Genomic DNA, 13169 nt, shown 5'->3' on the forward strand with positions numbered 1-13169 from the left:
CATTCTAGTATTTCATTGGGTCTTGTTGGAGAACCCTAATAGGTGTAGGGGCACATTTAAAATTTATGTTAATTTTTTATTTATTTATTTTAATTTTTCTCATGTTAATAGGAATAATAATAGATGGCCCTTTCATAGTTAAATAGTCTAATTCGTTTCCTAATTAGGTCTGGTTATAAGATATTATCCCTAATCAGATCTCTTTGTGATTGAGAATTCTCTTCTCTTTGTTTCTTCTTATGCTTAATAATATGATGTATTTTTCCAAATAAAAAATAAATATTGTGCCTGGTGCATCTCATATAGTTTTTTAGTTTTGAATAGTATGGTTCTAAACGGACAAAAGTAATTTTTCTCGCAACTTTATACACTTATTAGTACACAATCTAGTATATATCTTTTGCTTTTGATAAGACAAAAATTTAAATTAAAGTCTCATGCAAAGTCACTTTCTAACTTCAATTATTCAACCATCCGTGCTTACCACAATCGATACATCATTGTATATCTCTTATTGGATTTTAATTGTATATTTACATTTTGGTATTTGGACCTTAAATAATATATAATTATTTATATATTTTGAACTAACAATTTTTTTTCTTATATTCAAAAAATATTAAAGTAAAAATAATATCAACCTTGGCATTCAATAGTTGTTATTCAATAGTAACGATTGTTTTAGAAATATATCGCAATAATTTTTTCTTTTTCTTTTTCAGATATCTATATATATATATATATATATATATATATATATATATATATATATATATAAAGTAATGATTTTTTTTTAAAAAAATAACTAATTCTAATTAATCTAAATTAAAAATATCAGCCTCAGCTATACATGAAAAGATATTCTCTTCAAATGTCAACAAAAAAAAAAAAATCAGAGCTATCCAATACATTTATAACAATGATAATGGAAAACTCTTAACATGAAAAACTAATTATTGTTGTTAATTAATTAATTAATCAACATTACCTGGATGCAATCTCTTTTTTCCACAAAGAGGAACACCAAATAGTTTCACAGAAGTATTACAATCCTTAAACTGATGAGTAGCATCATTTGTTGATATTTTAGTTGCTGAATCCAATTCTACAATCTTATTATTATTGCTCCTTTGTTCAAAGTGTGTTGCAGGGGTCACATGGTTTTGAATAAAATATATAATATCATTGTAAAGATTCTTCATGTGAGTGAGTTCTGATAAAAGCATGAAATTCTTTCTCCTAAGTCTTTGATTGTCCTCAGAAAGTGCTGTTAAGATATCAGTTCCTGTTGATGATTTTGGAGATGGTAATGATGTATCAATCCAACATATACTTTCATCTTGTTGAAAATGTTGTTGTTGTTGTTCATAGTATTGTTGTTGATAGTGTTGAGGGGTTTTTCTTCTATGTATTTCACATAAAAGATGTTTTGCTCCTTTTTTGAAGTATTCATTTGCAAATTCCCACCTATCAGCAACCACCTTCTTGAAACCCTTCAACAAAACAAAAACTATATATATTAGTTACTTCAGTTATAACTGAATTGTAACAAACTGAATTAGTTACATCCAACTGAATCAGTTATAACTGAATTGTAACAAACTATAACTAACTTTCTAGATATTGTAGCATTTGTTTTCAACGAATTTTTTTAATGTTCAACGTTAACATGTAACTGACACGAGATATGTCATTAATCTGAAGTGTTGGTCAGTGCTAGGTAATTATAAGTTATTCCTATGATTCAAATATTGAAAGAAAAATGAAAATTGAGTGAGGACTAATTAAACTTTTTACACCAAGTAAAGAAAATACTAGTTCCAAATTTCTTATTGACATGATTAGGACAACTTTGTCAAACTAAGAAAATGAAAGAAAAAAAAAACTTATAATGAGATGAAAGTTTGTCTTACTCAAAATCTTAATGATACAAATTTAGTTAAGTAGTACTAAAACAATATAAAATATATATATAGAAGTTAGAATATGAAGATTCTTACATAGGTATTTAGTTGTCTAACAAAACTTGAGAAGTTGTTGTGCTTGAAAAAATTGGGAAGAAGATCTCTAGCAAACTCAGGAGGTCTCCAAACAACAAATGTAGTTTGATCATCACCCCAAGATACAATGTGATCAGTTAAAGGATCATCAACAAGTTGATATGTCTTTATCAAGAATGGAGCAGGCACTGATTTTTGAGACTCCATTGTGAACACCATATTATTATCTTCACATCTCTCTAGTGTGAATGCCATCACTTAACCAAAGAGTTTGTGTTGCTTCAAAAAAATCAAATTTCATGCTTTGTTATAATCTCCTAAATGCACCACCAAGTTAAAAATAATAAAAATTAAAAACTCTCACTATTTTTTTATTATTCCCTCCGTTCAGCTTTAGTTGTCCTTTTAGGACTTTTTACAGTTAACAATACATTCAATAAACTTTGTTACTTTTTGATATAATTATTTATTTTAATTAATATATTTAATGTTTAATTATTAAATAAAATATATTTTTAGTTTTTATAGAAAATCTCAACCTTTTAATTTTAGTATTTGTAAAATAAAATATAATTTTAGTCTCTACAATTTATAATGCATGTAGTTTTGTCTTTGTTATAAGACCACATATTTTTTAATGAATTTTTTCATATATGTTTATAATATTTTAAAAGATTTCTCTCAAAAAATGAGTTAAAAATTTAATTTTTAAGTTCATATTTTCATTCTTTTTGTATTGATATTTTAACATTTAAAAAATTCATATATAATTCATTTAAAATTAAAAACTTCTAAATTTTTTATGGAGGAGCTTTTTATAATGATATAAATATTATTGCAAAAAATTTTATTTTAAAATTAAAAGAAAATTAAACATGTTTATTTTAATATAAATTAAAAATAATTTTTGGATAATTTTATATAGACTAAAAAATATTTTTTTATTTTATAGAGACTAAAATTGAAATATTAATATTTTACGGAGATCAAAAATATATTTAATTCTTAATTATTTTAATTTATAAATATTTCTCTCTATAATAAAAAACTAAAACTATTATTGATAAAATAATAACAAATATTACATTAAACTTTGAAAATAATTCCTTATTTTTAATTGCGGCGATTAAAAAGAAATGCAAGGAGTATAATTTTACTTTATGAAACAAAAAAAACATGACATATAATTTAAGCAACTCTTATTTTGTCTATGTCCTAGCTCTTCTCTTATCTATCTCAGTTGTTGTTTACTAACTTTAAGAAGCATATGACTATGTCAGTACAAACAATATGTTTTTGTAGGATAAACTATAATTAGATCCAACAATAAACCTATTAATTAGTTATTGTTGACTGTTCTCTACTGCAGTGGTGCTGAGTTGATGCTTCTTGAGATATGAGCTACTTTCTATTTTTATTTTGGTGAGAAAACATTAGAGTATATTTTTATTGGATTCTCCAAAAATATTGCAGAGGCACCTTTTAGTAATTAAAACATTAAATTAAATTGGGTGGTTAATTAAATCATTAAGTTTGAGTAGAGATAACAATATCTTCCGCAGCCACGGTATCCATCTAAATCAGTTTGATTTAAGCGAAAAAATTTGTTTTGATTGAGTGAGTGCGGGATGTTGATTTTCTCCGAAAGTAAAATTCGGGGTGGGAATGAGTTTAAAAGTGATGATATTCATCCCGCACCTAAATCTACTCTGCAAGTAATATTATAGTACTTTTTAAATTTTTTATAATATACATATTGAATATATTGAATTTTTTTTAAATATTAAAAATTATAATCTTATTTTTATAGAAAATATTTGTTTATTTTATTATCTAATAATAATTATTTTATTATATTAATATAATAGATATGATTTTTAAATTTATAATTTTACATATATTAATAAGTGCGGGTGTGAGCGGAAAAATCTAAACCTCATTATGGATGGAGATGAGAGCCTAAATTTTACATATAAAATAGAGACGGGTGTGGATTTCTCCGACTAGTCGAATGCAAGGGTGGAGAAAGAAAAATCTACCACGTTGTGATGCTTTAAGTTCCAGTATAAAGTTACACAAAAAATGTAAAATCTTGTATAATTCTAAAAATGAAAAAATATCAAATTTAAAATATTTGAAAAAAAAATTAAATTTGTAATCTAAAATTTGATTAGGATGTAAGTAAAATTTAATTAATTATTATTTTGATCGAAATTTGAATATTTCTGATTGATTCAAAATTTATTTAAACTATAATTAATATCTGATGTACTCCGCGCATATATGGACTAACAATTAATTAAGTAAAATGATAAACATTCTAATTTATTTATTCATGTAAGACACATAATATTATTTGGAACTAACCAAATCTTGGAAGGTTGCAATGCAATAGTACTCCAAAAAATTACTTACTTTTAGGTATATATATTGGTCCTCTATTTTAATCAGTGTCAGAAATTGTTCAATTTGTCCGTTGCAAAAAAGAAATTGTTCAATTTATTGGTCCCTCCCTCCCCTTCACCCTTGTCTTTACATAAAAATTACATACTATATGAATGCATTTGAATTAATTATTTGATATTTGAAACTTGGTACTTCTAAAGGATAAATCGAAAATAAATCATTTTTTATTAACATTTTCACTTTAGTGGAATGTAAACTTTTTATATTATATATGTAAAATATAGTTTAACTGACAATTATAAACAAATTTATTTACCATTTTATTTAAAAAATTTCCACCGATAAAATGAGATAATAAAATAGGGCCATACATGTTATTATTTAATTTTTCAATTTTCCTCATAAAACCATAGTATATAGTATACTATATCAAGAATTCAATTTAAGATTTTCAATTATACATAAGTGATAACTTCACTTATAAATGATAAATATACTCTTCTTCATTTACTCATCATCAACAACCTTGGGCTGATAAATTATTAAGTAATGAGGATTGATGGGACAGAAACTTTCTTAGATAACCCAAATCATGACTTTTAATTTTATTTTTCTAGCTTAAGAAAAAGTGTCTCAAAAGTCAGAAAAGATAAACACTATTCAAAAAATATTATGTAGTTATAATTTTTATTTTTTTTTTATCAACTTGATATCTAAACCATCTTTTGTTTTTTTGAAGAAAAATATTTTTTGTGGGGATCAATGTTGGATTGTGATCACGAGGACCACATGCATCATTTTAAATCTTTTCACACTATAGCTAGCACTTCAAAGTTACCATCTTGTGTACATAACTTGAACATTATAGAAATATCTAATTATTTAATATAAATTAATAATTATAAAAATTGAAGTTGCTTGGTACCTTGTATCAATGTGGAACATTCTGACCTTTATTCATCTTTTTGTGCAATATTCAAAGCACACCCGTGACCTAATCTCATATAGAAGAAGTAGCTCCTTCTAGCCTGCAACTATGGAATAATGTATTTATGTGTACTCCATAATTATAAGAGAATCTTCTCTTGTTAGCATATTTTTATATTACTTCACTTCTCAAATCTTCCTAAAAGAAAAAAGAAAATGATGTAATTCATGACTTTAAGTGCATCTTATGATTCCTTTTGTTATAGAGAAGAGTGATTTTTAGAATTATAAAATTAATTTTGACACATGTTTTAGTACATGCATGTTTGAAATGTTTGAAGAAATTACAATGTAACGGTATGATTTGTTAAAACTTTAAATGTTTGAAGAAATGTTTTTAATATAGATTTAGAATTTAGAAATTTCAAACGACATTTAATATTTCCATAAAGATAAAATAATTTTAATTTATTATTCATTTCACTTTTAATGAATATATCTTTAAATCTAATATTATGTTTACTTTAAAAGGTGGAAACTAATGCAAGTTAATATGTGTTTGGAATGAAGTTCGCATATCACTAATTGTGTCTTGAGACATTCTTAATTACCATGAAAATTTAGAAGCTACAAAATTGTAAATTTTCACTTTGAGCGCATTTTTTGTTATGATTTCAATAAATATGTTATATTTACAAATAAACATTTAAATTATTTATTTTGAGTCACTTTAACTAAAATTAGATTTATAAAATAATTTGATGATCACATTCTTCTCTCATATTTTCTCATCCTTCTTTTCTTTCTCATAATTACTTAGAAAATTAAGTGGAAAGTGACATTTTAAAGCTCTATTTTTCTACACAACCAAGAATCTCTCTTGACTATATTGAGTCTTGATTTGTTGCACACTATTTTGTGGTCAAAGAATAGGAAGCCTCTAAAATAACTCCTTAGAATCCGAAAGGTTCAAAATAGATATATTTTCAATAGTGAGAAGATTCTATTCCAAAGTTAATATTACCATCATTTTCATATATGCAAAGTGAAAATGAGAAAATATAAATGTTACATCACATGATCTATCTCAATCTCCATGTGACCCACTGCATGTCTTTTTAGAGAGAAAGAGAGGAGGTTTTGTCTTTTATGTGTCAGCACAAATCTAAATGCACAACATGTGAAGAAGAGCATGTGCCTAACTAAATTTAATTTTTCATTTTTTTTTTATAAACAAGGTGCCACCAAAAAGCAACTATCATTGGATTAATTAACAAAAAGAGTTGTTTGAAAGCTTAGTGGTTTGGTTAGTTAATTAATTATAGTCTAGTGTATGTTAACACAGTGAGATTTAGGGCAAGATTTCTACTTTCAAAGTTCAAGAACAAAATGTGCTTGGTTTTATGGTAATTAAAATAATTTAATAAAATTTTAATAAAATTATTTTTTGTTGAAATTAAATTGAAGGTAAAGTGATTATATTTGAATTCATTCACACACACAAAAAATATCAATTTGTGTTTGAAAAGTTTAGATCAAAATTGTTTTTGTATATGTCACCGTTAATTGAAAATATGTTTGCTTAGCAAAAGAGAAAAGGGATTTGAGGTTTGTGATTTGAAAGCATTTAATATCGCTTTATTAAGTAAGTGATGGAAGAGATTAAGTGGTAATTATAGTTGATTAGTATTTGAAAAGCATGCAATGTCAATATGAGAAATTTTAACAAAATAAAATAACACATGGTCACAATAATAAAATGTGGTGCATAATATAAATCCTTTTCACTTATATTATATATATGTGCTTCCGGCAAAAGAATGACTTATGAGTACATGAAAATTTCAGCACCACACCTAAACCAAATAATGAAAAATCACATGCAATGAAAGAGATAAAGAGGAAACTTTTTAGTCTATCATCAATTTAAACAAAAGTGATGGTTTCTATCTTTGTATTTTTGCATCATTACCATACACTCTCTATTTATCTGTCAACGGTCCCATTCAGCATAAAATTGCAATAACTTTTCCTTTCACTTTTTATTTTATTACAAATTCCTTTCATCACTTATAAATAACAACATATATATTAAAGATTCTCTTATAATTGGAGTCAAAGGTTAGCTATCTTGTTATATATTTTTTTTCTTTATTAGTAAAACATATTAACATAGAAAATTGATAAATAAATAAAATAAGTTTTCATTTCACAAGCACATATGAAAATCTTGGTTTTTGGTTCTTCAAAATCAGTGTATGCATTCACTAGGTCAATAACTAATAACTGTGTGAGCATCCCATTGAGATATATTTCAATTTCAAATTTTGGTTTATAAAAGAATAAAAATTTGAATAGGAGTACTAGAGATGGTCGGATCTGGAGATGGTGGCGACAGATGGTTAAGAATGGTCGTAGGAACACCTGCAAACACTTTGACATTTAAGTCAGTAGGTAAATGAATAATGGTAATTATATTTTGAGTGCATGATCTTATCTATAGAGATTCTATAAAAATTGGTGACGTGACAACGATTATTCTGATTCAGAAAATACGATGCGAAATAAAGTTAATTGATTGATGGGCAATAACAACCCTAATAAATAGCGTGTGAATTCGGTGTTTCAAACGAATTCAACAATTCAGAGCGTCTTGAGTTCGACCTTTACTAAATTGAGTTGAGGTCCAACAACTCATGTGAATTATGCCTATATCCGATCTAGACCACCATGGATTAGTGTGACCAGGATCCACACATTGGTCACAATGTGTGAAATTGTTAAACTTTATTAATTATATGTTTGACATAAAAAGATGAAAAAATGGTAAAAGGTAGTAGTAAAATAAAGAAAAAGTGATGGAATGAACAACTTACTCCTACATGCATATAACTTTCTTTATTGAAAGTGCGTTTTGTTTTAGAATGTCACTAAAGAATTGTCAGAACTGAGAAGCAATGGACACCATAATTAATATCATGCATTTTCCTTTCTCTTTTGTCTGAAGAACTTTGTTGTTTACAGGAAAAAAGATGAAAAAGTGATGGTTAGTTCTTCTTAGTGGAGACTGCAGAAATACAAGAGATAGGACCATAGTCTTCTTTCTACCTAGGAAACACAACATTCTATGTCAAGTGGTGCAGAATAAGTGTCACTCCTATCTCTCAAAAGTAAATGTCACTTTGGCATATTAAAAAATAAATATTAGTAAAACAAAGATAATATTAATTTTATTAACTCATCATCATCATCATCATTAATTATTATAATTTGTTTTTCATTCTCATAAATATATAATAGAATAGTGTTTTGAAGTTATGTACATTATATTAATTATAGTATAAATAGAAAAATAATCATCATTATATTGAATATTAGAAATGATATTTGTTTTAAGATAACTTTATTTTGTTAAAATTACACAATTAATAAAATAGAAGGAGTGAGAGAAATTAATTCCATGCTAGTGCACTTAGAAATAATTGAAAAGGGAAAGTCCAAAGGCTTTTTCAATTTTTTTACTCTCCCACATATAAATATATTAACTTCGATTGTTTTGATCTGATTAGGAGAAATTTCTAGTAACTCAAGTTTTACATTTTCCTACAACTATTTTATTTTTGTTTCTATGACATAAGTAATGCCACATTTTGTGATGCAAAGAGTATACGCCAACCATTTTCAAATATAAATAAAAGAATACTTATGTTTTTTTAATCTTAAATATAAGTAAATATCATTTTTTAATTAAAAAATATCACTTATAGTTCTCCCTATTTAATAATATTTATAATAAAATTATATACAATCAATTAGATACATATCTAGAAATTTTGGGTAGTGAGATCAATATATATAATTGGCAACTTTAAGTATATAGAAAATTTCATTTTTTTAAAAATCATAAATACATAATAATTATTCTCTATAACTTTTTATATTCTAGAAAATTAATAGTTTTTTATTTTCAATAGTCAATAAAAATATTTCTTTAACTAAACAATCATAAAACTATTTATCTCTCGTGCCATTTTACATTCAATTTTTAATAATATTTATTTAATAATTATTAAATCATTCAACATCTCTTTATTAACCGCATAAAATAAATCTCTTGAACTTAAATATAAAAATGACTTGGTATTCACTGCTAAAGGAATGAGTATTTTATTTTTGAAGTTATAGATCAATTACTTGATAGAACAATTGAATTTAAAAATAATGTATATTAACGACTTTCTTTATTTTTATTGTCTAAATTTTGATTTTAGATGTGTAGACTACACTATCAATTAGTCAAACTATTTATATTTAATGTAATGTAAAAAATAAAATAAAATAAAAAACATAGTAATGCTACATTAATCCCCCCAAACTCATTAAGGTAAGATACTAAGATTGTCCCTGTCTCTCTGCAATTGATATAAGTTTTATTTTCTAATAAATTTTATCCTCAAGAAACAAGTGTCAATGACACTTTTGAAAATCTACTTATATTATTTTGCTCATATTATTATGCATTTAGGGTGTTCATTAAGATTAAAAAACGATATTTTAAGGGATTCTTAAGGAAAACAGAATTATTGTGTTTATTCACAATTATTAAAATGACTTTTTCAATAATTTCTCTAATAATCATATTTTTCTTTCTCATTATTAAGCTACTTAATTCATTAAAAAAATTAGTGTACTTAATAGATTAAAATTATAATCGGATTTCACAACCTTTTAGATTCTAATTATTATTTTGTTGTGTCAAAAAATGATTCTAATTATTTTTTAGATTTAAGCCACAATTTGTAGTATTTTTATCACAATAACCTAGCCTCCTCTTGAAAACTACTCACCTCTTCTTTCTTACTCATCAACTTGGATCACCAGCAACAGAATTTATGGCTATTAAAAAAGAGAAAACAAGAAGAAGAAATAAAAATAAAAGGGTTAGAAAAAAGAAAATCAAAAGAGATAGAGTTGTAGAGTATTGTATACACTCTTGCATCCAGATACCATCGACAATTGATGATTTAAAGTTATTTTTTTACTTGAAATTACCTCTCGATATTACTCTTTATCTCATTTTGTCTATAAAATAAGTGATCTACACATCGATCTCGATTTTTTTATTTTTTATTTTATTATTTTGTCAATTGAATGTAACATTATTTTGACTATCATCTTATATAATTTGTATGGTTTCTCATTTTGTTGTAGTATCTCTTTAGTTTAAATTAATATATCAATTACAAATTCAATCGATTAAACGTTATAAATAAAGAATTGATATTTTATTCACTTGAATTTTATCACATTTATAGATATTTTTTTGTTTTATTTTATTAATAGGAGTGTTGTGAATTTCTTCGTGAATTTATCTTCTTTTTTAAAATTTTCAGAAATGTTAAATTTATGTTATTTTTTATAATTTGAATACCATTTTTAATTCCAAAAAAAATATTTTTAAAACATTCAAATATGATTTTATTCTTAAAACAGTATCTTTTATAAAATAATCTGAAACATGTGAACACCTAATACCTCTTGATTATCAATTGTTCCAAATTTATTCAATTATATTTCCTTTGATTTTTGGTTGACAATTGTATTTCCTTTTAAAAAAATTGACCACAATTATATTTGTAGAATTGTATTTTCTTGTGTGTGGATAAAGACGCAAATAAATTAGATCGAGTTAAGCTTTACAAGATCTAAAATACATTGAAAATATTACCTCCAAATGTGACTTATTTCCCATCAAAGACTTATTGACGTATTGTTAATATCTAGTTAAACATTTTTCAAAGTCTAACAAGGTCTAAAAGTTTGTTTAAAAGACTACTTTACTAGTATCATAGAAAAGTCTACACCATTCACATGTAGACTATTCTAAATAGATCAACAAATTAACATATCTACAAACGAAAGTTTTATTTTGATATCTAACATGACATTTTACATTTTATCTAACATCATTTTACATCTGACTTCAATTTTATTTTATAATAATATATTTAAATATATCAAATATTGATGTAGATCAAGATGTTTAAATTTCAAAAAATGTAAGTAAATTTATATTTAACAAAAAAACAAAACTTAGTAGGTGCCCACCATTTTTTATAATGTGACATACATTAATGACATGACACTAAAATGATATTTGTGAGTTGAATAAAAGATATTTTATATCATTATTATTATAATTAATTTTATTTATATACTAAAATATTAAAAAAAAACATTTATTTTATTAAAATGTTAAAAATTAAATGTTACAGTAAAATATTTAAATTGTATCAATTTTATAAACTTTTTTTAAAATTTTAAATTTTTTATTGAAATATTTAAAATGTTACTTTTTCAATTTTTAATATTATATTAATTATACATTGAATATTAGGAATAAATTTTATTTTATTTATAAATTAAAAACTTAAAATTTTTAAATAAATTTTAAATTATTGTTGGATAAAATAAATAAATTTTAAATATTTTAAGTTTTAATTTTAAATATTTTAATTTACAAATAAACTAAAATAAAATTATTTTTAATATTTTAATGTATAATTAAAATAAATATTAAAAATGTAATAAATGTAAATATTAAAATAAATAATTTTTAAATTATTAAAAAATTAAATAAAATTAATTACAACAATAATGATATAAAAAGTATTTTAACCAACTCACAAACATTATCTTAGTATCATGTTATTAATAAGAGTACTACATTATAAAAAATGATAGTAATTAGACTAAAAAATTAGTTTTAAAAATGAGAGAACTAAATTTTTTTAGACAAAATAGAAAAATCAAATGTGCATTTAAGACAACATAATATTATTATTCTAATAATAGTGATAAAAAATTATTTATATTAATTTAATAAGATTGACATGATAAACTAAGAATTTTTTAATTACTTAATCTTTACCTTTTTTGACTAAATAAGTTTTAGAAAAAAATCTTGATCTGATTTATATATAAAAATAAAAGCCCCTACCGGTCGATTAGGCAAGATGTAGTACATCTAACTACCTTCTTTGATATGAGATATGCAGTACAATGTGGTACACACACAAAACACATAGATAGATGAATTCATTTCCGTGACAAGTACTTATGTGTAGTACATGTACATCTCTACACAAGACAAGTACCACTCTGTTTGAGGCTATAAATCTATTGAGAATTAAGATTGCATAATTCAATACATTGATACATGATTCAATTCAGCCCAAAAGATAACGAGGTAGAGAGGTTCTACAGGGTCGTCCTTAGATCACATGAAGCTGCTGTCCTATGTATCTAAGCTATCCAACTCATGTGTTCTCAGGTCGCCCCTGCTTGCAATGCATATTTTACAAATTGATGTCAAAATGAAAGGTAGAAGGTAGAATTTGTTATTTGAATTGCGGCAAATTTTACAATGAACCACCTCTATACGTGGTTAATCGTGAATCAGTGGTTAAATATCATTTGAAACCCTAAGGTAATACTTATCCCTAACTTAACTCTAGATTTATATCAAAGTCAATTTTATAGAGCATCAAACCAAATTTACATGTCAAATTAAGACCAACTTTATTAAAGACGTGATTGTGTTAAACCAAAGGATAATTGAAACAAAGCTACCATAAGATATTTAATTATAACTAATATTGAAAGTGAAAGAATAAAATTTAGTATTTTGTATTGTATTTAAACTCAACATAAATCTAACAATAGTACTACAACAAATTTACATAGACCAACATAAATCTCACATTGAATTTTTCTTTATAAAACCTTCATTACCAATGTAATAGAGCTTAAAATTGAGTGGTGGTGGGGGGGGGG

The 13169-nt window shown here is 24.5% G+C and overlaps 1 protein-coding gene across 1 annotated transcript; it reads right to left on the reverse strand.

The window, feature by feature from the left end:
* Positions 1-847: 847 nt before the first annotated feature.
* HSFB4B (heat stress transcription factor B-4b) lies at positions 848-2347 on the reverse strand. Its single transcript, XM_004491167.4, has 2 exons — positions 2001-2347; positions 848-1493 (listed from the first exon to the last, which is right to left on the reverse strand). Exons 1-2 carry the CDS (start codon positions 2253-2255, stop codon positions 975-977), a joined length of 774 nt encoding a protein of 257 aa, XP_004491224.1. The 5' UTR covers positions 2256-2347; the 3' UTR covers positions 848-974.
* Between the last annotated feature and the right edge of the window lie 10822 nt (positions 2348-13169).

Source organism: Cicer arietinum, chromosome 2 (genome assembly GCF_000331145.2).
Source record: "Cicer arietinum cultivar CDC Frontier isolate Library 1 chromosome 2, Cicar.CDCFrontier_v2.0, whole genome shotgun sequence".
NCBI lineage: Eukaryota > Viridiplantae > Streptophyta > Magnoliopsida > Fabales > Fabaceae > Cicer > Cicer arietinum.

Excerpts from the sequence above, each read along its gene's own strand:
- HSFB4B (XM_004491167.4), bottom strand. The coding sequence starts at position 2,255 with ATGGCATTCACACTAGAGAGATGTGAAGATAATAATATGGTGTTCACA. Across the intron at positions 1,494-2,000 it reads TTAGACAACTAAATACCTAT|GGTTTCAAGAAGGTGGTTGC; the intron begins GTAAGAATCTTC and ends GTTTTGTTGAAG.